The 27,710-nt window shown below is 39.1% G+C and overlaps 1 protein-coding gene across 1 annotated transcript in view; it reads left to right on the top strand.

The window, feature by feature from the left end:
- The window catches only part of cacna1db (calcium channel, voltage-dependent, L type, alpha 1D subunit, b), an 84,741-nt gene that overhangs the window by 40,036 nt on the left and 16,995 nt on the right, over positions 1–27,710 (top strand). Inside the window, exons 9-36 of the mRNA XM_078254582.1 lie at positions 1,375–1,544; positions 7,283–7,367; positions 8,017–8,177; positions 8,309–8,534; positions 9,653–9,860; positions 10,509–10,629; positions 10,789–10,903; positions 11,047–11,107; positions 11,257–11,317; positions 11,576–11,720; positions 11,947–12,076; positions 13,132–13,191; positions 14,670–14,776; positions 14,955–15,042; positions 15,149–15,256; positions 15,343–15,395; positions 15,500–15,646; positions 15,950–16,151; positions 16,522–16,680; positions 17,087–17,197; positions 21,634–21,762; positions 22,213–22,278; positions 22,433–22,524; positions 22,648–22,807; positions 22,944–23,071; positions 23,333–23,429; positions 23,622–23,724; positions 24,786–24,887. Coding sequence (XP_078110708.1) covers positions 1,375–1,544; positions 7,283–7,367; positions 8,017–8,177; positions 8,309–8,534; positions 9,653–9,860; positions 10,509–10,629; positions 10,789–10,903; positions 11,047–11,107; positions 11,257–11,317; positions 11,576–11,720; positions 11,947–12,076; positions 13,132–13,191; positions 14,670–14,776; positions 14,955–15,042; positions 15,149–15,256; positions 15,343–15,395; positions 15,500–15,646; positions 15,950–16,151; positions 16,522–16,680; positions 17,087–17,197; positions 21,634–21,762; positions 22,213–22,278; positions 22,433–22,524; positions 22,648–22,807; positions 22,944–23,071; positions 23,333–23,429; positions 23,622–23,724; positions 24,786–24,887 — 3,395 coding nt within the window. The remainder of the gene's footprint in view (positions 1–1,374; positions 1,545–7,282; positions 7,368–8,016; positions 8,178–8,308; positions 8,535–9,652; positions 9,861–10,508; positions 10,630–10,788; positions 10,904–11,046; positions 11,108–11,256; positions 11,318–11,575; positions 11,721–11,946; positions 12,077–13,131; positions 13,192–14,669; positions 14,777–14,954; positions 15,043–15,148; positions 15,257–15,342; positions 15,396–15,499; positions 15,647–15,949; positions 16,152–16,521; positions 16,681–17,086; positions 17,198–21,633; positions 21,763–22,212; positions 22,279–22,432; positions 22,525–22,647; positions 22,808–22,943; positions 23,072–23,332; positions 23,430–23,621; positions 23,725–24,785; positions 24,888–27,710) is intronic.

The following is a 27,710-nucleotide window of genomic DNA, read 5'->3' as shown; positions in this document are numbered from 1 at the left end:
AAAATATGTTGTCCTTTTGTCCTTTTCAGTAACTAGTCGCTTTTATGACTTGTTTTAATGTGCTTTAATGTGCTTTTAAATGTGCCGAACTCAATCAATACACCAATTTGTTTCAAACACTAAGACGTTTCTATAAATAATGAATAAAAACTGTAAATGACCCTGAAAAGGATAAGCAGTTTTAGAAAATAATAGATATAATGTTCAGTGTTTGTTCTGATCCTGTACGGTATTATCTCACTCAGATTTGACAGTCATTATAGTGAGTAAGTAATAAAAAAGTATAGTATAAATACATTTATAAATAAAAGTTAAAATAAAATAAATAGCATAAATAATTTCTTTTTATTTCTAGAGCACATTTAAACACAGCTGAAGCTGACCAAAGTGCTGTACAAAAAGTGCTAAGGTGCTTGAAAAAGAACATTGAAATGTAAAAATAAAAAGTAGAAAGAAAAAATAAAAAGAACATCCCAACGACAACAAAAAGCAGCAAATCACAAATACAGAATCATTGACATGATAACAGATTGAGAGATTAGTGTGTTAAAAGGCCAGTGAGTAAAAATGTGCTTTTAGCCTAGAGGTAAAAACCGAAATGGAAAGAGCACATCTGATATCTAACGGCAGCTTGTTCCACAGTTATGACGCAGCAACTGCAAAGGCCCTGTCACCTTTTAATTTGAGCCGTGATCGGGGGACATACACAAGAGATTTGTCATCAGATCTAAGAGACCTCGGGTCTGAGTGCCGGTGAATAAGATCCGTAATATAAGATGGTGCCTGACCATTAAAAGCCTTGAAGGCAATCAGCAGGGTCTTAAACTGGATTCTGAAGGGGAGCCAATGAAGAGAGGCTAGCACTTGGGTGATGTGGTCACATTTTTTAGTACCAGTCAACGTCCTTGCAGCTGCATTCTGTAGACAACTTAATGAAGACTGGGGAAGGCCTAAATAAAGGGAGCTGAAATAGTCTAGTCTAGATGTATTGAAGGCATTACTTTTTCCATATCATGGAAGGACAGAATTGGCTTGAGTCTGGAAATGGTTCTTAACTGATAGTAACGTACTGATAGTAGTAGTGTTTGTCAAGAGAGAATTCAGAGTCAAATATGATACCATATCTACTGGTGAGATGATTTCTGGACTTAGAGGGACCAAAGATAATTATTTCAGTTTTGTTATCGTTTAGTTAAGTTATTTGCTGTCCAACCTTTGATGTCTATGACAATCTAGAAGAGGCTGTGAGTCCCTAGTTTTTAGCAGGAGATACAGCTGTGAATCATCAGCGTAGAAGTGACAGGACTTAAACTACAGCAAACTAGTAATGCTGTATCCTTAATACCTCCACCAATTATGCTCTGCCCCGTCCAGAGAGTTTTCCAAAGAGCGAGAAAAAGCCAAGGCTCGGGGAGATTTCCAGAAGCTACGTGAGAAGCAGCAGTTAGAGGAAGACCTGAAAGGCTACCTGGACTGGATCACCCAGGCTGAGGACATCGACCCTGAGAACGAGGAGGAGGGAGACGAGGAGGGCAAGCGCAACCGTGAGTTTCCTTGATTTAATCTATTTTGTCCCTCTGTCCTCTAAAGCAGGGAAATGAAGAATATAAACAGAACTGTACGTTACCAAGCCTATGGTTCTTCTGCCTTTAAATAATGTTGCACATCTCTTTATCTCATTGATAGTAAAAGGAGGCAAGTGAGGAGGGCAGACCATTACTCATCTATCTGTTGTTATTCCACTCTGACAAGCTCACTGATGCTTTGCCTTAAATGTATCATAAAGGAAGTGTTTTATGTATGTGGGACAAATACCCTGGCTCAGCTAATACTGGTAAGACATGACTTTTCCCCCACAATTAGACCGACTTTTTCAAGCATGTGAAGAGTGACCAAATAAAACCTCCTTTACATTACATTTAGCTGACGCTTTTATCCAAAGTGACTTACAGTTGCTACATATGTCAGAGGCCGCACACCTCTGGAGCAACTATGGGTTAAGTGTCTTGCTCAGGGAGACATTGGTTGATGTATCGCAGTGGGAATTGAACCCGGATCTCACACCCCAAAGGCATGTGTCATATCCACTGCGCCATCACCACTCCTCTGACATACTGACAGGTTACACTTAGAAATTACATGCTGAACAACAAGAAGGGACAGTATGACATGTTGCCGATTGTAGACAACATGCAAATGTCACCTCACAAAGATAAATTTAATAAAATACATCTTTTTCCTGGCATCATCTTATGCAGTTGGGCCATTTCAATAAGAGTGAATCATTCCAGAAAACAGTTACATATTGTACCAAAATGAGACATTCACCACTAGAAAAATCACAGAGACTCTTTCTCTGGCAAAATGTCTGTTATTGAGTGAAGCACGTAATGGTTTAGTATTATAGTAGTACTCTTAAAACATAATCTTAATTTCAATGTTTTTGCTATTTTACATTGCCTTTATATTTTATATTTCTGCCGTTAATTAGGTTAATGATAGAAGTAGAATATATTTTCTTGTGTGTCTTCTGTTTGCTTACACAACTTGTATGAGAAACACAATGTCCTGCAGTATCACATTGTGTATATAGTTTCAAAGTGAAGTAGTGAAGTAAGCGAGTGTTTTCTATGGTGTGGCCTTGTGTGTGCTGTCACCATGACAACACAGGAGTAACTGTGGATGTTAGGTTTTGTGTGTGTGTGTGTGTGTGTGTGTGTGTGTGTGTGTGTGTGTGTGTGTGTGTTTTGTGTATGTGTGTGGTATGAGAGAGACAATATTGCTTATTCTGATCTGGCGGAGGCTTATTGTGGGAACAGGATGTTTGCATCCTGTGTGGTTTTCGGGTGAGAAATCAAATTAAAATACCTAGAATCCATTCACATGTCATTTCTGACTAGTCATTTGACTTAACAGTAAATGGGATATGGCTGCTGCAGACTGTTTGTGTTGACAGTGGAAAATTAAGAAATCATTCACCCTGATGCAAATTCAAAAAATGCACAACAGGAATGCACTACTGTTTTTTTCTTTTCTTCTTTTCTTGTGTAGCATAAAGGGACTACAACTGAATTTTGTTGTGCAGTCATGTCTTGTACAATGAAAATACATGATCCTTAAATAAATAGGCTGTAGGTGGTTGCATGAAGCATTGTAAGAGTTTCATTAAACATGCAGTTATAATTTACTTATCTGACCACTTCCAGGAGTCTCTGAAAAGGCCGGTCCAGACTTTTTGTCCTGGTGGTACCAGCTATTTTATCTTTTGGTTCTCTGCCTCATTTCTAAAACTGGCCAGGTATGTGTGGTGCACTCTGCAGCGGCTCTGGGCTGCAGTCCATGTCATAGTGTTGTAAATGAGGACAAATGTTTCATTTGGCCCTGTAAAAAGAAAGAAATGTGCTATCTAGCTACATCTATAAAAACAGAGGACATATACTGTACTGTATGTCACTTGCTATGCATTGGTTGAGCAAAATAAAACAATATACCAAAATTACAAAGAGAAGCAGAGAAAAGTACCTACTCAACCTACTCAAAAAGTACATGCAGATGAGTAGGAGAGAGAAACTACTGCAGACTGGAACAGAAACTTAACATTCAAGGCACATAACAAAGGATCAGCTAAAATTCTCACCTCTGTCATCAAAGCACACTGCTGTAAAGGGGTTTTCACAGTTTTCATCATTCCATTGTCCATTATCATACATTTGTGTGCAGTCTTCTCCACTGTTTTTATTGTTCTGTTCTTCAATCGACAATTTCCTGAACTCGGTCTCCCTGTCTTTGTAGAAAATGTTTACAGGTCTTTGGGAGTACTACTGCATATGTGCATATAGGTCAAAAAATGAACAAATATCTAGGGTTGTGGAGTTAGAAAGACCTCCCTGCTCCTCATCTCTGCTTGAGGCTCGCGGCTACATTAGCAGCTACTAGCATAACACACCTGAATCTCCAACCCAATTGTGGGTGGTAGTGTTGCATTGTGAGTAATGTGGGCGGCAGGTTTTTGACATATACTGTTACATACAGTGCCTTACAACCATTCACATTTCGGCTAGTGCACATGCACCTGTCTTTATATCCTCTAGCAATTGTCCTGCTTTGACCTCTGCTGTCACTGTTTTAGACTAGACACCCGAGACAACACACTAACTTTCTCTCCTTGATTCCTGCAGTGACTGTGTGCCTTGTAAAAAACTCTTTGTCTAACATTAGTTTTTTCCCTCTTCTTCTTCTCCTTCTGCTTCCTTTTGTTTCATATCTTCTTCCAAATTGTTTTGTAGTTCTCTCTCTGCCTTCTATCTTTTTTCTCTTTCTAAAGTCTTATTAATTGCTAATCCTTTCCTGTCTAATATTGTATTAATAGTTACTCTGTCCAGAAATCATAGACCTAAAATTAAGCCTGGCTGATTTTTGTGCGGATTTAGAGAATTTTTGAGGCCGATATTGTTAAGAATTTAGTATGGTTAGTTTTTGCAAAGAATTTTGAGCATTGAGCACGAGTCTGTTTAAAAACTACCTCAGACATTCTGTACTGCACTTATTATTATTTGTCTGCTAACATAACGTAACCATGGCTAATATACATACATATTATTAAACAACCATTGTCTACTAGATACTACTATCATACTTCACTTAGAAAGTATCTTGTGTAAAATGTCGTTTTTATTGGCATGTCAGCATGTACAAATTATTATGAATACTAAAAAACTATTTTCTTTACTGTATTGTCTCAAGGCCTCTTTAACCTTTCTATTTTGTAATATGCCAATCCCATTCATGCTAGAAGTGAATAATTTACTGAAGTAGGACAAGATAGTCCTGATTCTACAGTCAGTCTTTTATGGCACAAGGATATTACTGTATGTCCTGTACATTTGTTTTGTAGCTTTTCTGGACATGGTAGCTGTGTTTGTACTGTAGTTTGTATTGCAGCTGTCTTTTGCCGTACATTCCTCTCTCTCTCTCTCTCTCTCTCTCTCTCTCTCTCTCTCTTGTTCTGCTGTGTACTGACTCACTGCTTCATCTGCTGTCTGGCTGTGTGAACTGCATGTTGGTAACACCAAGGGGTCACGCTGGCTGACCTCACTGAGAAGAAGAAAGGAAAGTTTGGCTGGTTCACTCAGTCCACAGAGACACAGGGTAAATGCGTTTGTGTGCGCACGAGTGCCTGGGAGTGTGTGTGTGTGTGTGTGTGTGTGTGTGTGTGTGTGTGTTTTTTGCACATGTTCATAAGGACAGTCCATCATTGTCCTGGAGGGCTCCTCTGCTTGCATGTGCTTTGCTTATCCTTTTTTCTGTGCTTTTGTGTTTGCCTGCCCTTTTCTTCATTCATCAATGTCTGACCCCTACCATCCTCATCATAAGCAAATCCATTTCAGTGTAACAAATAACAACTTTGCATCACATTGTCCCGTACCAGCAAACAAAGCCTATCTAGTGAAATGAATGAACACTTTGCACAACAGATGAAAGGCTAATGGAGGGAAAAAGGTCCTCCTGCCTCCATGTCACAATACAGGAGGCTTTTAATTTAAGGAACAATAAAACAAATAACACACTCAAAATAGAAAGATTGGCATTCATCTTAAAGGGCATCACAGGCTCAGTGGTTAGCACTCTTGTCTCACAACAAGTAGGCACTGCTAAGCACTCGGTTCGATCCTGGTCCGGGCAGCCTTTCTGTGTGGAGTTTGCATGTTCTCCCCGTGTTAGCGTGGTTTTCATTGGATTGCTCCGGTTTCCTCCGTGTGTGGTTCATGTGGGTTTCCTCTGCGTGGATCAGTTTCCCCTCACCACCAAAAACATCTATGTAAGGTTAGTGCTCTGTCAGTGCCCAATGTCCAAAAGGCACTGGCAAAAAGACTGGAGTTAGCCCCACTGCTCCTATGTAGGCATATAGGATGGGTTAAATGCAGATGACACGTTTTCATTTCTCTGTGATTGCCCACAAAGGCACCATTAACCTTTTTGTTTTGTTTTTTATATTTAGCATTTTAATAACACAGAAGCACATGTACAGTAGCACCTTCAAAGATACTGTATAACATATGTTTTTTAAACTAAAGTTGAATGTACAACTCTGTTACTATACATAAATGACAGGCATAGTATCAAAAGCTATAACTTTAAATGAATAACACGTCTTACAAGTAAACCATTTTTTGCCAGCAGCATTTTATTTTAGTATCATTTGAATTATTACATCCTGAAACACCTTGTAATGTATAGAAAAACATAATAATGTTTTAGTCTCATGTTTACTATAATCAGAAGTAAAACAGAATTCAAAGTCAAAGTATTTGTGTTCAGAACTCTGATCCAATCATCATCATTTTCCTTTCATTTGTCATTTATATTGACCATATTTTATGCATGTACAGTATACATGTGATCCAATAGACTGTATGCTGTAACCCTGTGACTATGTAACTAATACTTGTTGCAGCAAACTGACCTGGACCAAATAGTCTGATCATATATTTCAACTGGACAATGCACTCAGTACTTAAAATATGCAACATTTTCAAGTAAACTCTTTTATCTTTTATTAACAATATTTGTATTTTTGATGTTTCCAATTGATAAATGTTTTTTTTTAATTACAAGAATTATTTACAAAGTCCAATTTGACTCAGGTCTGGCAGCATGTACTCACTGTGACTTGATCTATAAAGAAACCTTCAAATTCATAACATTTTGTATAATATCAGTCTCTTTCTTTGAGAACAAATATAATTTGTGTTAGTTTGTCATTAATGTCTTTGAGAAGGAGTCACCCAGTATTTTCTATTTACACCTGCATTTTGGTTTCCGGTGGTTTGGCTTGGCCTGTGAGCTTTGAGAAACATGAGCTGACACAGCAGAAAATGTCAAATTGTAGATGATGTAGATGATAGATGAAAAATACAGCACAAGTTTATTGTAAAGTGAAGGCTTACGAGAACCGTGTTTGTTTATTTTGCAGTTGAGTCTCATAATAGTTTCAGTCTAATGTTTGATTCTCTATGCATTTGCTCTATATATTTGGTTATCTATAATCAGAGAATTGTTATTTTTAATATAGAACCAAGCCAAACCAAAAATGCATGTGTGTCAATAGGAAAATCTATGATTATGTGATTTTCATTGGTGAAACCTGTTTCTTTCAGGATACAGTTTTTTATGTCCTGAACCTCTTTGTTAACTTGGCACCTTATCATCTCACATGACTTTTTCTTGTTTATATGTGTGTGTGTGTGTGTGTGTGTGTGTGTGTGTGTGTGTGATACCGCAGCAAGCATGCCCAGTGAGACAGAGTCAGCGAACACAGAGAATCACAATGGAGAGGAAAACAAGTCACCCTGCTGTGGGCCTCTGTGGTGAGTGTGACATATTGTTGTTCTGACACGCCAATAAAAAAAAAAAAGGTTCATAAAGGACCGTAAGACACATGTTGTTGCCCTGTATTTAAAGTTGCCTCATCTTTTATTTTCCCCAGTCAAAAAATTACTAAGTCAAAGTTCAGGTTAGTACCTTGGTACTGAATGCCACTGCATGGTAAATGCCTTCTTCATTCATGTATTGATTAATATCATCTTGCATGGTTCATTCTTACCTCATATTGGAATTGCTCAGATCCCCAATGTTTTCATCTAATATTTTGCGATTGATCCAATGTCTGTCATGTTTTATATCTGATCAATCCGTTTTTATCCTGATCTCGCTACTGTTTCATCATTGTGTTTTCTTCCCTATTTACTCACCTGAAATCCAATCCAGTCATCTTTATACTGTAATTAGTATGTGTCCAGTCGTGTTTTCGTGTTAACTGTATATGTGAGAAAACATTCTAATCAAATTCATATACACATGAAGTCCAAAGTCAGCAGAGTTAAGTTAATGAAATTTCTCCACTAAAGAAATATAAGTTTTTATTGTGTCCTACTAAGTCTTATTTTGGAAGTCACTCTGAATATGGCCGTACGTATGCTGAGCATTGATCCTAAAGTAGAACTATTTGTCTGTCAGTCGTCAGTCGCGACGGTGGAACCGTTTCTGTCGCAGAAAGTGTCGTGCAGCCGTGAAATCTGTGACGTTTTATTGGCTGGTCATCATCTTGGTGTTCCTCAACACTCTCACCATCGCCTCTGAGCACTACAACCAGCCGGACTGGCTGACGGAAGTACAGGGTATCTATTTTTTGCTCTATTCTGTTCTATTTGGTTGCTAAACATGTATTCAGTTCCGTTTTCTTGACTTTGTTCAAATGTGAGATGTTTGATAATATGTTCTTAAAATAAGTCATCTCCTCTCCTTCCAGATGTTGCCAACAAAGTTCTCCTGGCGATGTTCACCATGGAGATGCTAGTGAAGATGTACAGCTTGGGGCTGCAGGCGTACTTTGTGTCCCTGTTCAATCGCTTTGACTGTTTTGTGGTGTGTGGAGGCATTGTAGAGACCATCCTGGTGGAGCTCGCCATCATGTCTCCACTGGGCATCTCTGTATTCCGTTGTGTACGACTGCTTAGGATCTTCAAGGTTACACGGTGAGCAACAGAAAGTCATCGTGTCAGTGTTTTCTGGATGAGATAGAGATGACTGAAATGTTTCAGGCCATATTCTTTCCTTTATTCTTAAATAGGGAACATGTTTTATTTTTTTTTTTCAATTTTCAGTACTATTCAGACTAATGCAATAAGCAAGCCATAACAATGGCAGAACTTGTAAAAGTCGTAAAGGTTTTCCTTTGCTTTCAATAGGGATACTCCACTAAGAAGTTAAACATATACATTTAAAGGAGAATTCCGGTCGATTCCAACACGTAGCTCTGTTGTTAGTAAATTTGGAGTTCTGGCAGTAGCAAGAAAAATGAAAACAATCGGTGTTGCCTACACTGTGTTATCCTCCTGCTAGCGTTAGCACCCAACAGGCTTAAACAGGGCAAGTTTTAAACTTGTTTTTAGCCTCTTAACATGTTCAAACGCTAGCAGGAGGATAACACTGTTCTTCTGCACTTTTTTCATTTTTCTCGCTACTGACAGGACTCCAAATTTACAAACAACAGAGCTATGTGTTGAAATCGACCGGAATTCTCCTTTAAGCTTATTGATGGGGCATTACGTTTGCAGCCAGGCTGTACTGTAGGGAACTGTTGTGCTCTAAATAATGTTTCAAAAAGTAAACAATTAGTTATTAGGTCAGACAGAAGTTTACGTCCAGTATCTGACTGTCATGATGCTTGCCTTATTATCCAATCCAGAAAAAGGTCCCCATTGTAGTTTGTAGAAGAGTTCATAAAGCTTGTTGCTCCTTCCCTTGTTTCCTGTCATCTCTCTATTTGCGCTATCTAATAAAGGCAATGTCCCAAAAATAATAATAAAAACAAACAAACTAACAAAACACCGGCCTAGTGAATACAGTACCATATTTTCAAAGTGAGTATATTGCAAGACATATTGCCTGATGCAGGAGAATATGGTTCATGCTTTGTCTAACCAATATTATCATTTCCATATTTTCCCCTCATTACCTTCACAGGTGTGTGTGTGTGTGTGTGTGTGTGTGTGTGTGTGTGTGTGTGTGTGTGTGTGTGTGTGTGTGTGTGTGTGTTTGGAATTCTGTGTGTCTGTCCGTTTGTTAATGTTTTATATTTCTTCTTCTCCAGTCATTGGGCATCTCTTAGTAACCTGGTGGCCTCTCTGCTTAACTCCATGAAGTCCATCGCCTCACTGTTGCTGCTGCTCTTCCTCTTCATCATTATTTTCTCCCTGCTTGGCATGCAGCTTTTTGGGGGCAAGTTTAACTTTGATGAGACTGTGACCAAAAGGAGCACGTTTGATAACTTCCCCCAGGCCCTGCTCACTGTGTTCCAGGTGAGTGTTTGCAAGAATTATAACATTCAGTCACAGTGTCCAACACGCTTGATAAGGAAATCATACTATAGTCTGGAGGGTGCAGAGTGGCACAATACGTGTTGCTGTTTTTTACCTGTTAAAAATGAACGACGATAGAAATGAATCATTTAAAAAAATTCCTCTATTTACGGAAGCCACGTTCTAGTGATGATTAAAATACAAATGGCTATAGCCAAAAGAAAGACATGGCAGTAATGTTATATCATTTGCTAACATATGGAGAAATTAAAACTCACCCAGAAGTAAACATGAATGCTTTTAATCCTTTTTAGAACATGGGGTAGTGGTGCACTTCAGCCTCTGGTGGCCGAAATGAGTATTCCAACGACAACAAAAATGTACCTGCCAAAATAGTTTTTTTTACTAGTTTTTTTACTAATGAAAAGGCACTTAGAAAGATTGTCCTGGCAAAACCTTTTTCTTCACCTGGTCTTAAGTCATATAATCAAATAATTAAGTTCAGACTTAGAAAATGGACCATTGGTTTTTTTCTTCTTCTCATTTGCCTCTCATGGCTTCCGTTTTGTACTCTATCTTAGTTATTAATTGTTTCATCATGGTTAACATTTTAAGTGAATGTCTACCACTGTAAATTGGGTTGGCCAGATCTTGACAGGAGAAGACTGGAATACGGTGATGTATGACGGTATCATGGCATACGGCGGTCCGGCATCCTCTGGAATGGTGGTCTGCATTTACTTCATCATCCTCTTCATCTGTGGAAACTGTATCCTAACACACACACACAACTAAAAATACACTTTTCACGCTTGCGTGTGTAAAAAAGTTTTGTTAATATTAAGCCAGTTGATGTTGTTTCATATTCTTAAAGCCCCAGTGCATCGTTTATCATGGTCAGTCCTTCCTCCTTAAATCACATGAACAGACATCCTCCTAAATGTCTTCTTGGCCATTGCTGTTGACAACCTGGCAGACGCAGAGAGCCTCAACACAGCACAGAAGGAAGAAGAGGAGGCCAAGAAGAGGAAGAATAGTGTCAAGTACAGCTTAGGACATTTCACATTTTAATTTCTGTTCACATTGTCTGTTTGACATTCACACATTTGTTGCAAGCACTTTCTATCTGCTGAAAAAGTAGCCTTCTGCCTTGTTAGTTAATCCATGTTTTATCTGTCCCTAACAGGGACGCAAGCACAGATAAGAAGAGAGTTGAAATAATAGACATCAATGATGGAGAGACCAAGGTAAAAGACAAAGACTCGCTCTAGTTCTCTTCATAATACCTGCAAACGGTGTTATTAACAGACCACCTGTCTTAAAGTGCATTATTCATATAGTTTTCTTCTCAGTAATTGGACATTTTTATAATGCGAAACCTGATCACTGTGTGTAGGTGCCAGCGGAGGCCTTGCTGGAGGAAGACAAGGAGTCATATCCTGCCATCCACTCTTCAGGTAAAAGTGACGTGTCTTGAGTGAGGAGGACTCAAGTACATGTACATAAAGACTGCACATTTATCAAAAGTGCATCAGCTCAGTCTTTTAAAACAGCTTTTTGGGCAGTTTAAAGCAGTTCATGTAACAATGACATTGAACAAAACTGAATTTGGTTTTTAAATGTTCAGTTGTCATGAGCATCAGTAAGGAAACTACAAATACAACTGAAGGATTGTTTTCATATTAAGAGGGATTAAAATAACTTCTGTTTCCTAGCGTGTGATGATGACGATGATAAGGGCGTTCTCCCAGAAGTCCCGCCAGGGCCTCGCCCTCAGAGGCTGTCTGAACTCAGCATCAAAGAAAAGACTCTGCCCATCCCGCGGGGCAGTGCCTTCTTCATCTTCAGCAGCACTAACCCGTGAGTCTCAAACACGCTGTTTGGTGCTATCGATACTGAGGCACAGGAACCAGCCTACCTGTTCAGTGTAACAGAAATAACAGAAACAACTTTACAATCAGCAATCGCAAGGGCACAAAGCTCAATAAAAGATCCGTCTTGTTACACACTACACACTGTGCATTATCTTCCTCTGTGCCTCTTTGTGTCTCCATTTCTGCTTCTTCTTCTTCTTTTTCTACTGTAGGTTTCGTGTATTCTGCCATAAGCTGATCAACCATCAGATCTTCACCAACCTCATCCTGGTCTTCATTATGCTCAGCTCCGTCTCTTTGGCTGCTGAGGACCCAATACGCAACTTCTCTGCTCGCAATATTGTACGTAGACAACCACCGGGACTTTAGTCTTTATCCTAAAAGGCTACACCGCATCTTTTACACATCATATTTGGAGGGTTTATTTGTCTCAACACTGCAGACAATCAGCCTTTATCACAGCAGACATTTTGACTTGTCACAGTAAGAAAAGCACAGGTGTAAATGAGAAAAATAAATGATGGCTGAATTCCATTTAGCTGCTTCAGTTTCAGGGTCCTGGTATAGAAAGACAGGTCGCACTTAAGTCCTGCCCACACCGGAGGGGGAAACAATTCATCACTCTCCATTGACTTTGTATTGCATGAAGGGGCCTCCTTGTCAATTCTGTCTGCTAGCAAACAACAGAAAATTGCCAAAAAGCTGCTGTGTGTTGGGATGCACTACCAACAGGGTAAAGAACCCATAACTAAGTTTTTATAACCCGCTGAACCGAAAAACTAAGCCTTTGAGAAGACAAAAGGGGATACAAGACAAGATATATAGACACGAGGCATCAGCAGGAAGAATGGGAAAACTGTGGGATCCTGACACTTAGCAAGTCAAATATCCAAATGTCAGTTTTAGATAACTTATTTCTGTAAGTTATCTAAAGCATTTGGACAGTATGCAACTTGTGTTACAGTGGAATGTGACTGAGCCATCGTTAATGTTACCTCTGCCTTGACAAGTCAAAGTGTCTACTGAGAAAAAAGCCTATGGAAAGCATGATTGGTAAAATGACACTCAAATAACATTATATTTTACCTCCTGCCTTAGCTACATAAAAACACAAAGTACATTGTGCATTTTTTGATGCCAGGGAGTTAGTAATATTAACCAATATGCATGACCAACAGTAGTTTTCTTGTTTTGTTTTTTTCATAAAGTCACAACACATTTTCTGCTCCCCTACTTACCAACATATATCACTGCCACACAATACTGCATCAGAATCTTGCCCCGTGCAGCTTTAATATACCAGTAGTGATTTTCCATCTGTGTTAGACTTACTGTATAATGCATCTTGTTGTGCTGTTATCTTGGAATGACTTGAACTTGTGCATTGCCTCTTGCAGATACTTGGTTATTTTGACTATGCTTTCACCGCAATCTTTACTGTTGAGATCCTGTTGAAGGTAAATGACCTCTATGCTGTGTTGTGCTGTGCTGGGTAGAGCTTCAGTAACCCTGCGTGCTTATGTCACTCTGATTGCCTCCTCAGATCCTAGGCTATGCAGACTATGTCTTCACTAGTATGTTTACATTTGAGATCCTTATTAAGGTAAACAATAATAACTGTTGCCTCAGCAACAACCCACCACTTCCAAGCTTGCTGCACACGTCCTCCTTCCCCTCATTTTGGTCTCTATAATTTTTGGTCAAAATGACCACCTGCTTGTCTTGTTGTCATGACGCCTATCGGTCGAGATCATGCATTTTCGTCAGATAGTCTTTTGTCTGTCAGTCACATTTCCATCACGGCCCACTTCCCCCTCTTCATCCTCGACCAGTTTATGGACCAGTGGCTCTCCAGAGTACTAACTACTTTCTTTTCCTTTTTTAACATTCTGAAGAATAAAAAATATATGCAACTTGAATCTCTGTCAGCACCATTGACTAATAGATTTCCACATTTTGAACAACAGACATTTTTGATTTTAATTTGAATTATGTTGAATTTGAAATATTCTGGACTGTGGAGAGATGAACTTGAACTTGAACTAACGTCAAGCTTTGTATTTCACTGCCTGATTACATCCTGTAAACACAGATGTGCCCCTTCTTTCATATCTTTTTTTGACTTATGCACTCCCAAGTAATATGCTTGAAGAAATCCACAAAAATCAGTACCAATCTATTATTTTTGCTGTTAGAATGAAATCCTCTGCCTTACCCCTTTGCTCGCTGCATGCCTGCACCAGGCAAATCTCATGTATTATGGCTTAAGCCTAAGAAAATTCGACCAGGAGAGGATTAAATGCTCTGCCTCTGGCTTAATCTGCACCGGAAATGAGTGTAGTGGCTTTTGAAAAATGTTCCCCGTGTCATGTCGACATTTTGCATTGTATATGATCTATCTATTTTTGTGTGTGTGTGTGCACCTTTGACCACAGTATTTTGTGGTATTTAAGTGTTTGTGAGAAGTCAAGGCTTACCTTGTCTATTCATTTTTGTTTCAAAATGGTTTAAATATTGAACCAAACATATAAGAAATATTGCTTGAAACTATTGTTGCTTACGCAATATTAGAAGTGCTAATCTGTTTGTGTGTGTGCTTGGTCTAAGTAACATAATTACCTGACAAAATGAACATAGCAGATACATTTCACGCAGGACCATCAACTGGGAAACTGCAGATCAAATGAAATTGTTTATTGTTGTCATGAACCCTCTGAAATGCAAAAGCAATATGAATGTAAGGGAATATAAAAAGAAGAAAATGCAACATAAAACAATTTTTTCTTTTGAAAATTGACACTGTAAATAGTTTTAAGTAAGAGATCATTTAAATAGTAATAACAGCCATTTAAATCCCATTTTCAGCTGCCCCTTGTATGTGTTTGATGGCAGATCTGTCTTCTTTAGTCCTGACTGTTGTCTCTCCTCTGTCCAGATGACAGCGTTTGGAGCGTTCCTTCATAAAGGGGCATTCTGTAGAAACTACTTCAACCTTTTAGACCTGCTGGTCGTTGGTGTATCTCTGGTCTCCTTTGGCATTCAGTATGTATCGATCAATCATTTTTAAAATGTTGAAATGTAGGATTGAGCAACTGTGTGGTATTTTATAAACATTTCTCTTTGCTCTGCTAGTGGCAGAGCTGAAAGGAATGCCTCCATGACACCATGCCCTTACAATTGCTCAGCTGAATCCACAGATGTGTTCTTCTATCTTCCATAGGTCCTCTGCTATCTCAGTGGTGAAGATTCTCCGTGTTTTGAGAGTCCTCCGTCCACTCAGGGCTATCAACAGAGCCAAGGGACTTAAGGTCAGAATGACAACACAACATGGGGCGTAGAGTGTATCTGCACCTTTGCTTCTGATAAAGTACTGTGTATTGCTACTAACAGTGTATAACTGTGTGTCCTTTGCAGCATGTGGTCCAGTGTGTGTTTGTGGCTATCCGGACCATCGGCAACATCATGATCGTCACTACGCTGCTGCAGTTCATGTTCGCTTGCATCGGAGTGCAGCTCTTTAAGGTACAGTGAAAAGATGGAAAGAGAGATCGAGAACAAATAAACAAGGAGCACCTCTGACTTTCTCTTCTGTTTTTTTTTTAATGTAGGGGAAATTTTATCGCTGCACAGATGATGCAAAGTCCAGCCCAGAGGACTGCAAGTAAGTTTGATTTAGATTCTCCATGGTTTCCAGCTTTGGACATTGGCCTTCATGAGTGTCTCTGTGTATGTGCTTGTAGTTAATATTTCATCTTTAAATCACAGAGGTACCTACATTCTCTACAACAACGGGGACACAGCACTGCCTATGGTGAAGGAGAGGATCTGGTACAACAGCGACTTCAACTTTGACAACGTCCTTATGGCCATGATGGCTCTTTTTACTGTTTCCACGTTCGAAGGATGGCCCACGTAAGTAATGCTTTGTGTCTGAGGTAGAATTCAGATTTGCCTATCATTATAGAGAATAATAAGATTTATTCAACATTTGATAATCATTCACCTTTATCTTGGTCTGAATTAAAATTCTCCATTTCCACCATTTCCAATAACCAAAAGTAAAGCCCTCTCCAAATTGTTTATAATTTGACTATTTTGTGTGTATAAATGCGCTTAAAGTACACTATGTAGTATCATTAAACAAACAACACCAGCAGAGTTGATATGACTAATTACTGTTCATTATCTTTACTTTCTCTGTTTTCAACCCTGCAGTCTACTCTACAAGGCCATCGACTCTAACAAAGAGAACATGGGTCCCATCTACAACTACCGCATTGAGATCTCCATCTTCTTCATCATCTACATCATCATCATCGCCTTCTTTATGATGAACATCTTTGTCGGTTTCGTTATTGTCACTTTTCAGGAGCAGGGGGAGAAGGAGTACAAAAACTGCGAGCTGGACAAGAACCAGGTAGGAGGGAGGTGGGGTGTTTGTGCATAATATTGCTGTGTATTGGTGCTTTTATTGAAAATTTTAAATTCATTAGAAAAAAAAATCAGTTCAAATGATAAAGTATGTGTCGTCAGTTGATTCCAACCAAATGGATCTGGTTAAATAATGATGTATATTTTCCTTCTTTCAAAAATAAAAGCTGACGTAGTAGAAATGGATACAGTAAAAGCTACAGTGATGAAATCTGATGAAACGTCTACTGTTACTTATTACTGATTGGTGCAAATAGTGCCTGCATCTTTAACAGATGACATGTTACACTTGTTCAAGAGTCTGTTTGTTTGTCTGTTTCTCTATTTGCCCCCACCTACCCTGACCACAACTGCAGCGTCAGTGTGTGGAATATGCTCTTAAAGCTCGTCCTCTGCGACGCTACATCCCCAAAAACCCTTACCAGTACAAGTTCTGGTATGTGGTCAACTCTACTGGCTTTGAGTACGTCATGTTTGTCCTAATTATCCTGAACACCCTGTGTCTGGCCATTCAGGTAAGTGCTTTCCATTCAAATTCAAATTGACATAAACTAGCCGGTGAATCTGCTATCAGTCATCATAAGTGTCTAATTTATTCAATTCTTTTTTTATATATATCCAATATCTGCGGTGCTGCATACAGATAAAGTGATCTAACTTCCTTTCCTTATAATCTGAAGTTAGTTATTAGTTTTCCTTAACAACCACCAAGACATAACTACTAATATTGTTGTTTTTATCACTTAAAAGATCTAATCTCATGGGTATCATGACCTTTCTTGCAATGATTTATTGCCGAGGATTCACCCTTTACCTATTACACAGTGCATGGCAATTACTTAATACAGATACAGTACATGTATTATTAATACATGTTTGTTGTGTTATTTCTGATCAGTATGTCTGTCTATCTCTTTCCAGCACCATGGTCAGTCTCACCTGTTTAACTATGCCATGGATATCCTCAACATGGTCTTCACTGGTGTTTTCACTGTGGAGATGATCCTCAAGCTCATCGCCTTCAAACCCAGAGTAAGTCTCCTCTCCTCTCCTCTCCTCTCCTCTCCTCTCCTCTCCTCTCCTCTCCTCTCCTCTCCTCTCCTCCTCCCCCCTTTCCTCTTCTCTCCTCTCTTCCTTTCTCCTCTCCTTTCCTCTCCTCTCCTCTCCTCTCCTGTCCTCTCCTCCTCCCCCTTTTCCTCTTCTCTCCTCTCCTCTCCTCCTCCCCCTTTTCCTCTTCTCTCCTCTCCTCTCTTCCTTTCTCCTCTCCTCTATATTTAACAAAATATATCCAAATCTACCACCAGTTCCTTAAATCATCTTGTCATCAGTGTTTTTCCTTTTAGATCTTCCTTTATATTTTATCTGTAAAAGAGTATATTTTTTTAGTTTTTATCTTTACCCAGCCTTCATACACTCTTCCTGTCCCTTTTACCTCCCCTCTTGGCCTCTTTGCCAATCGTCTATCGTCTTCTTCCATTAATCCACACTGTAACCGCTCTACCTCTTCTACTTTCCTGCATCCCCCTCCTCTCCTGCCTCCCCCTCTCCTCCTGCTGGCTATGCATGCTGCCATGATCAGGGCTATGTCGGGGACGCCTGGAACGTCTTCGATGCTCTGGTCGTGATTGGCAGTGTAGTCGACATCATACTCAGCCAGGTAGAAAGACGTTAGTATATACAACTCTTGCTCTCCCACTGCTGCTGCTGCCACGTTTTTTCCGCCCTTCACATCTTTCCTTTTTTCCTTCCTTCCTGTCTTAATTTTGTGTCATCTTTTTTTGGCTTGAGCCAATTGCTGCTCATGAAGCAAGTCTGTTGAATCTGTTGTGGACTTAATGGTTGATGAGCCCCATAGGCCAAATACATGCTGATTGGCTGTAAAAATGTCCATCGGCTACCTGCGTGTTAAATACCAACACATGCATTACATTAAGCCACTGCTCCATACCGATTGCATTTTGTTAAATTGTTTAGTTTTAAGTCTATGGTGGCCATTTCTTTTAGCCTACCACTACATCAGTGGCAGTAAATGACTTTGAAAATGGAAGAGGAATGATAGATGGTTAATTTATAATATAGTATAGCTAACTTTTTAAATGAATCTTTCTATAAATTAAATATTTTTATAAATTAAACAAGTTAGTACCATCACAGACTCAGTGACAAGAAAGATTTGACTTTCAACCTCACTCACTTTTAAATATAATCACAGCTTTTTTAATGTTCTTTCATAATCTTTCTTTTTTACCTTTCCTTTCTTGCTTTGTTGTCTTTCTCTTTCTTCTTTTATGTGTCTTTGTTGCTCGTGCTTGCAGAACTATTTTGCTGATGCATGGAACACGTTTGATGCCTTAATTGTTGTTGGTAGCGTGGTTGACATTGCCATCACTGAGATCAATGTAAGTAATCATTTATCACACATACACGCCTGTTTTACTGTGATGCTCCCAGCAAGAGGGCCTTGCTCTAGCAACAGAGTTGCATTCAAGATCACAAAGTTCATCTTATATGCAAAAATTGCTGTTCTTCACAACTCCAGCATCTGTCATAAAACCACAGTTTCATTACATGGTAAAATTGTGATGATGTTGCTTAACTAATGTAATTTGAGTTTAACAGCTTTATTTGTTAATTATGAGAACCATGACGCTAACCCTATCCACATTAAATAATTATAAACTACAGGTTGTGAACATACAATAGATGCATAGTATTTTTATCTTTTATATATTGTTTTGTTGATTGTAGTTGATTATATTTATGAAATATATTTTTTTAAACATTCATTGCTAATTGTGTCCCAGTTTTAATTGATTCCTCAAAATTTAAATTGATAAAATAATGAGTAAAAAAAACCTGTCTAAAATGTAATTGGGAACAGATTTTTTGAATGCAGCTCAGTTATTATTTAAAAATCTTGAATGTAATCATTTTGTGCCTAACTCTTTTTGCTGGTAACGCCTTTGAATCCGCTCTACTGCTGCCTCAAGGCCACTCTGTATTCTGGTTTGCAGCTGTGGTTAACACTGACTCCATGCATGCTGCAGGCTTGTCCTTATGAATGTTTGTTTGTCCTGTCCGTCTCTTGCTTTAAATGAATGTTTGAGGTAAAGAACACACTGTACACCACCATTGATTAAACTCTAGCATATGACATAATGTACAAAATAAACATTGCAGAAAAAAACCTGGATATTACCATATTATTAGTATGAGTTAGAGCAAAAGGTAAATATACCCTAACAGCATGTTTGCATCTTGCTGAATACGTGCTGTACGGTTCTGCAACTCAGAAATTTTAAATTAAATTTAAGCATTTAAAGATGTTTTTTGTATTTTTTTTTTAAAAACAAGACATAAGTAAGTGCAAGCAAGGGTTGTTGAGATGTAGTCTGTGGCAGAAGATAAGTAGTGAGGGTGCCTGGGTAGCTCACCTGCGGCCCTTTCCCCATTCATGTCTTCAGCTGTCCTATAAAAATAAAGGCCTAAAAAAAAAGAAGAAGAAGATAGGCAGTGACTAAACTGTGCTGACTCAAGTGGGAAGCTCATTCTACCACTGTGTTTCCCAAAACAGGGAAGAGCCTTAAACTGAGATAAGTGACCACTGGGTGATGGGACGGCAGAGGGTTACGCTTCCTGCCTAATTCTGTGATGTTTGCTGAGAATGACAGTTTGTCATTCAGGGTCATTCCCAGGTTCTTCGCTGTCCAAGTTGGTTCCACCACGGTGTTCTCGCTGAGCGGACCCTTTTCTCCAAACAAGCTCAGTCTTGTCCAGGTTGAGCTATAGGTGGTGCCTTGACATTCACTCTGCGATGTCAGCCAGTCAAGGAGCAATGTCTGCCTCCACCTGAGTGTCAGATGCGGGGAATGACAAGAATAGCTGTTGGTTAAAAACAGCACGTTCTGGTGTTTTGAAAAGAAAGGAAAAGAAAGCTACAGTAACTCTTAAAGGGAAGAGATTTGTGTGTCACTAACAGAAAGAAAAAAACTTTTTTTGTTTTATAAATATATTTTGTATTTAGTGTTAGCTAGGGCAACAGTTAATTTCAATCAGGCTTGACATTGAAAGATTATATCATTTTAAAACACTGAAAAACACTTCAGTTTTTTTGAATTACATCCAGCATGAATTGCAAAATTATTAGGTGAAAGATAAAATGTATTTGGGAAAATAGTATGTAGACACTAGTAATGATGAAGCAAAACCAACAATATCAGCATTTCCCTTCCAGAAGGTTTATCAGTGCTTTCTCCTTATCGTCAATGTCAACAGCTAAACTGTATGGTATTTTGATTAAGAAGACAGTTTCCTTCTGCACTGAATGCTTGCATCTCATGTCTGCTGTTACTGCTAAGAATATGTGGTAAAGCTTTTGCATGACAGGCTTTATGATGACAATGTTCTTGTTTGTGGTATACATTGTAATGCTGTGTTGTTTTTAAGTGAAGGTGCTTCTGAGCGTTTTTAATGCATTTACATGTTGAATAAATCAAAGGTAATGATGCCATATAAAGCATATAGCTGTACAGCTGGTTTGTGTAACTCGGATTAACCTTAGGCTTTTGGTTTCAAGTCGGCAGCCATTCCTGTCGTCAAGGTGATAGTGGAGCCAGGGGTAAGAAAATGAATAACCCAGCATCAAGATGTTTTTGTTGTCACATTCTGTTGCTCAATTTCTGATAAAAACATTGAGATGTTTTATGGTCTCAATTGTGTGATGGTTTGTGATTGAACTCTTAATGTTTGTTTTGTTTTGAATCCACCTGGTTTGTTGCATTTTGGCTCCAGTTTCATAGTTCAACTGACATTTTTTCTGTTGACACCTCATCCTGTCTGGGTGCATGGAATGACGCAGAAAAACAGATAACACTGTGGTCTTTTGTCTGATTTCTTCATTTCAACATAGCTTGCCCAAGTGTTTGCAACTAGATTACCAACATTGTATAGTCAGTGTTTTGAGTTTGCATTTCTTGTCAAAGGTCTTGTGTGATTGACTGTAACAAAACAGTAAAAGATCCACCTTGATGTTTGTATCAGTTGTAAAAACTCAATGACAGTTTGCCTTTTGGTTTGTTTGTCTTTGGACTGCACATTCTCTGTCTGTTGCCTGTTTTGAATCACTCATCCAGAGTTAAATGTACTGTATGTACTGTACTGTAAGTCCTCCAGGTCTGTTGTTCATGGAATAGTCACAGTTAGACACACACACACACAGTTACTCTGCATGCTCATTGATTGTTGTAATTGCAAAGATGCAGAAAGATCACAAATAGGAAGATTTCCTCATAGAGATTGTCTTCTACTTTAATGTTGGTTGTTCTAATATGACTCATACATGATAGAAAGATTGCATGTATGACTGCATGAATGAATGAGTGGGTACAGAGATTTGATCACTGTGTGTGTTTGGATGTTACACCTTCGGTTTTTTATCCCCTAATCACTCTCCATGTCCTCCACTTTAGAACACGGAGGACAGTGCTCGCATCTCCATCACCTTCTTCCGTCTGTTCAGAGTGATGCGATTGGTCAAACTTCTGAGCAGAGGGGAGGGCATCAGGACTCTGCTGTGGACCTTCATCAAGTCCTTCCAGGTGAGACTGTAACCCAATGCAGCCATTCAAACCCCCCTTTTGAATCTGCAATATTAATACCAGTATAAACCAATGAGATATGAGAGATTACACTTGTTATCACAAGTTAGATTTTAGGCGAGAGGTCTAACCTTCTGAAACGTGTTGCTGGGTAGGCAGTCCACCACAATTCATGGGTAGCATTTTGTGAGATGTAATAAAAAATAAAAAATGACAGGGTTGTTTTTTTAAGGCAGTTCTAATATACAAGGTCTAAAGAAACATAGACTGTGTAGCATACCAAAATTAGAGAACATACAATTTGCAACAGAGGCTAGTTGTACAAGATTTAATCTAGGTAACCAGTGGATCTGGTGGTGTAGCTGTGGTTTGACAACGCACTCAAATTAGAGACTGCAGATTCCAGTGTTACGTAGCCGTCTCTCTCTTTTCTCTTTTTTGCCCACCCAGGCTCTACCCTATGTTGCACTCCTGATAGCCATGCTGTTCTTCATCTATGCCGTAATTGGGATGCAGGTAATATGGTCTAACCTATTTGAAACCCTGCGGGATATGTGTTGTCTTCAGTGACTGTTTTCATTGTGTTTAAATAGTCGTTTATTTGTCTTGTATTCTTGTCAGAATTTGAGAACTGGCTGGCTGATGTTTTTTTGTCTTCTTTTTTTTGTAGGTGTTTGGGAAAATAGCCATGGTGGATGGAACACAAATCAACCGCAACAACAACTTTCAAACCTTTCCTCAAGCTGTCCTGATGCTTTTCAGGTGTTTGTGTAGCTTACATTGTTGGTTACAAGCCATTATAAGTCATCACAAATGCATAAATACATGTGGGGGGAAATCCCTCATTCTGCTCCTGTGTTAATGTTGATTCTTGTTCTATATTAGGTGTGCCACAGGTGAGGCCTGGCAGGAGATCATGCTGGCCTGTCTGCCAGGGAAGCTGTGTGATTCCGAGTCAGACTACAACCCTGGAGAAGAGAGAACCTGCGGAAGTGGCTTCGCCATTATCTACTTCATCAGCTTCTACATGCTGTGTGCTTTCCTGGTAATCTTCAGACATTTCTCTGTGCACTAGTAGTAATGTTTTAGCACATACTTGAGCATGCACATTCCTATATGAATGAAATGCCAATGAAATACCACAAAAAAACCCAAAAGATGAATGCATTTCCTGGTTTCAGATCATAAACCTGTTTGTTGCTGTCATCATGGATAACTTTGACTATCTGACCCGTGATTGGTCCATTCTTGGACCACATCACCTGGATGAGTTTAAAAGGATCTGGTCTGAATACGACCCTGAAGCAAAGTGAGTACACAGGACGCATTTGGAGAGAACTATCACCATTTTTCCCCTGTTACTTATACTCTATACTGCATTATACTGTTTACTGTATATACTGTACTACTGCTAAAAGATATTTGTGTCAGCAATGAGAGAGGGATGGTGATTGTTTTGTAACAGCCATACCCTCTGAAGTGCACTAGCTGATTTATCAGGACCTGCAGTGGCAGTGAAGACTGTGCTCAGTGGAATAGTGCCTAATATTTTAATGCATCTTGTTGTCAGGGGCAGGATAAAACACCTTGATGTGGTGACTCTGCTGAGGAGGATCCAGCCTCCGCTGGGCTTCGGCAAGCTCTGCCCTCACAGAGTGGCCTGTAAAGTGGGTTTCCACAACATAATGACACGCTCACACCTATACAGATAGAGAAATGTGTAAACACTACTGTGGTGAATGTTTAGGGTGCCAAAAATACAAGAACGCTTTTGTAAATCATTAACATATACATTCATATCTTTCACAGTACTAATTTCACATTTGCTGCCTCCTTGTTAATCTGAACTTCTGTTGCAGCGTCTGGTGGCGATGAACATGCCCCTCAACAGTGATGGGACAGTCATGTTTAATGCCACCTTGTTTGCTCTGGTCCGCACTGCTCTCAAGATTAAGACTGAGGGTGAGTCTGCACCTTCAAGCAATGAGAGATCTGTAATATTATTAGTTCTATTCTTATGGATTATTCATATTTGGTTGAGCTTTTTTTGAGCTGTGCATTACCATTCTATACAGTAAAAAAGAGGCACTTACAGTATGAAATAGTTAATTAATTTTAAGTCATCTGACCATGAGGTAGGAAGAGGGAGCACAAGGGAGTTACTGGGCCAGAGTGTTGAGCTTCCAGGCATAAAAGCTACTTGAGAGGACAGCCCAGAGAAACCACTACAGCAGTCCTTGTGTTTGTTATTTATGATCCACAATGTCATGAACAGAGATGCTTTAGCACCTTGGCAAACAATCCTTATACCAGCAATTACCTTTGACTGTGGGCCAGATGTTACAGACCCTTTTCACAGCAGACATGTTGACATGTCATAGTAGGAAAAGCACAGGTGTATTCAAAACCATTAATGATGGCTGCATTCCACTTAGGAGAGGCCCTGGTATTGTACATGCTGACTCACTGAAATAGCTTACTGGGAAACTTGATGGAATTGAGCCATCGTTAAGGTCATCAATTTCAGCTGTGCTTTTCCTACTATGACAAGTCAAAATGTCTGCTGTGAAAAAGGTCTATTAGGTCGCATTTGAGATTAGCATGAGCCTTGTATTTACGTTGTTATCTATAGATCGGTGAAAAATCATGCTTTTAATGTAACACAGTGTCCTTCTGATGGAATTACTCTGGGAAGCCTCATGCAGTATGTTTTTAATAAATGTCATGTCATGCTACTTGACTTTCAGTATAGTAGTCCCGTATTCCCAATTGTGTCAGTGTCTTGGACTCCTTTTGGTCTCAAAGCCCATATTCTAGTTCAACATTTTGCCACAAGAAGGAGTCAAAGATGTTCAATAAGTAGTCCCTCCTCCAAGGTCAACAGGGCTCATAACATTTAATACACACGGAATCAAAACTACAAACAGAAACCACTTAATACACCACTATATTGATCATCACTCTGTGCTTTTAACCAAAGTGACCTTACAGTTAAACATTCCACCTTTTCTGCCATTTCCAAGGTAACCTGGACCAAGCCAATGAGGAGCTTAGAGCTGTGATTAAGAAGATCTGGAAGAGGACCAGCATGAAGCTGCTGGACCAAGTGGTGCCCCCTGCAGGCGGTCAGTGGTCATTAAACACACGAGGGCACATGGTCAACTTTGCATAAACATGAATCAACATTTGCTTTTTACCATCATACACAGTTCAAACAGTAACCTCACTGCATCCTTCTCTTCCTTTGTACTGTTCTTTCACTAGGTTGATTTGAATACACGCTGCTTCTCATTTGTATGTTCTAATAATGGCACCCTAACGGCAGTGTATTAATAGAAGGAGGAAGGATGGACATGCATTTGAATGCAAATATATTATTACCTTAATTTCAATTAAAAAAGGAAGTCAGTGCTATTTAAATACTAAAATTTGAATTACACTCACTATGTCACTATATACTGTGCATCAGCAAGGAATTACGCCGCACTTTTCAAATATGTTTCAAATACGTTTTGATGTCAGAATCATTCTGGTTTCAGAGAGAGAGTGAGAGAGTAAAGTGATACTTCCCACAAAATCTGAAACATTTTGATCTACTCCTGGCCTGAAAAAGCTAATAACAAAGTTTTCAAAGCCACCTTTCAAGGCTACATATTGGTAATGTTCAATACACAAGATTGATTTTAGGAGGCATATCACTTTAAGAAACAGGTGTTAAGGGTTAATCCACCAGCATCCTGTTTTTACTTTTCTGATGTGGAGAGGCCCACTTGCTGACCAAAGCCGCAAACCAGATAGACAAGGTTACTAGTAGAGTACTTTCACTTCAGTTCACAGAAATTCTCCTTTATCTTTGTCAGCCAGTCACAGTTGAACTTTGTCATAGTTCTACAGTTTTGTTTTTCATTAATCTAGCATTCTCTGGTTTTGCATTCTTCTCTTCTCTCCTCTAGCTCTCCCTCACTGTAAAAAAAAAAAATATATCAGATAAAAAAGGCGTAGATATTTGAAATGAAATGCTCAGGTTTTCATATGCACTTTTTCAGCAAGTTTTCTTTTTTTGTTGAGGATACATACTTAAAATTATTTTGCAATCATCTTTATCAACAATTAAAAGGGAAACCCGCTGCCAGTTAGTTGTAAGAACTTTAATGTAGAATTAGTTTTTTAGGTGCAAGTGAATTTCCAGCTGGTTTTGTTGAGTATACCAAATTTGGATATTTGGATCAGCATTAGTTTGAAGTGCTACAAATACATTATTAGTTGCATTACTTACAATTATGCTCCTAAATACATACATAAGTTGTTTTGCTAAATCTTTTTTTTAATGTGACACTTTAAAAAAGTACTGCAGCTTCTTTATTGCCAGGTTTTATTCATGTCATCAAAACCAATGCAACATCTGTTCCTGTAACATTAGCCAAGCATGATAGAGTTGTGCTCTGTGTGGTTTTGCCATTTGGTTTCATTTGTGGTGGTTGAATTGAATTCTCTTTTAACCTTACACAAATAATTCTTAGTAAAAGAGGGATAAGGATAGGCACACCTGAGTCCAGCAGGCACATACAGCGTCCTCTAGTTGTGTTCATGGAGTTTTTCCAGTGTTCTTCTATGCTTACAATGCTTCAGTTCTGCTGTGTTTTACAACTTGTCAAATTTAATTCAACTGCATGTCTTTGTTTGCATTAGATGGCTAACCTCTCTACTCGTTTTGTTGAATCTTTTCTGCCAAGCCTCTCTCTTCCACAGCTTCCTCTGCTTTCAGTAGTGCTCTGTCATTTGCTGGCCTTCTTATCTTCTCTTTCTGCCGTCCTGAGCTGTCTGGAGCAGTTCTGTTTTAGTCTGGTGGCATGAAACTACTAATAACCTATTTCTTAAAAACATCATCAGGCTCTGCCCAGAAAGAGAACCTGCTGTCACCTGTGGGCACAAAATCGATCTGCCCATGCCAGGTTGATGCATTGTGAAGAAAAATACAATCTTACCAGCTTATCAAGTGAGCCAGTTAAACACAGTTGAAAATCACTTGTGTCTCGGTTATTTTGTTTTAAGTGAAAATATGTCAAAATGATGCAGATTACTTGCTTGAAAAACATAAATCATGAAAATCCAAACTAAAGTGTGTTATGAAGATATGATTTATTTGATAAATTATCGGCCCACACATTCACGCACATCTGACAGTCTGAATTCAGTGACTCTAAGATATTACTTGGTCTTTGCATTTTATGTAGTTTAGTGAAGATAGTAGACAAAAACATAATTTTTAAGACCTTGAATATGCTTTTGGTCACAGGTTTTCTTTCTGAACAGAGCCTTTAACAGTTTCTCTCTGGCTGTGTCGGGTGATGTAGAGAAATGTGTCAGTTGCTTTAAGCTGAATCATCAGATCAGGATGGAATGGTGCTTCCATCTTAAAGCATCCATCCTACTTACATTTGTCACCTTTACTTGATTTACCCTCAAGCTAAAATGGGCTCGAGGAAAGGTGAAGATGGGAAACGCCCACATTTCCTACGCGCCGGGCTTCCGCTGCTTGTTTTCTTGTTTAATCTCTCCCCGTTCTGCTTCAGCAACCTTATCTGAGTGAATCAGACCTACGCTTGAGTAGTTTACCTGCATGGCAGATAGTGTGTGTAGTCACTACATCCTCTCTGGCTTAGTGTGTACTTTGTGTGTTTTCCCTCCAAAGGGGAGCTGTAGATCTGCCACCTGCTGCTTCTCTTTCCTGCCTTCTTGCATGTGCTTCTCGCTACAGATCTCGCGGTTTTTCAAAGATATATAAAGATGTAAAACACCTCGGCGCGTCTGTCTCTGATGGTGGTGATCAGAGGGTTTATATAGTACATGAGCAACTGTGTATGTATGTGTGTTTGACTCTTTTTGTGTGCAACAGGGTGTTTCATAACCATGCACATGTATTCAGATGCAAGATGGGAGCTGCAGGC

This window comes from Sander vitreus, chromosome 7 (assembly GCF_031162955.1).
Source record: "Sander vitreus isolate 19-12246 chromosome 7, sanVit1, whole genome shotgun sequence".
NCBI lineage: Eukaryota > Metazoa > Chordata > Actinopteri > Perciformes > Percidae > Sander > Sander vitreus.
The sequence above is the reverse complement of the archived record's forward strand: the minus strand, read 5'-3'. Positions and strand labels throughout refer to the sequence as shown.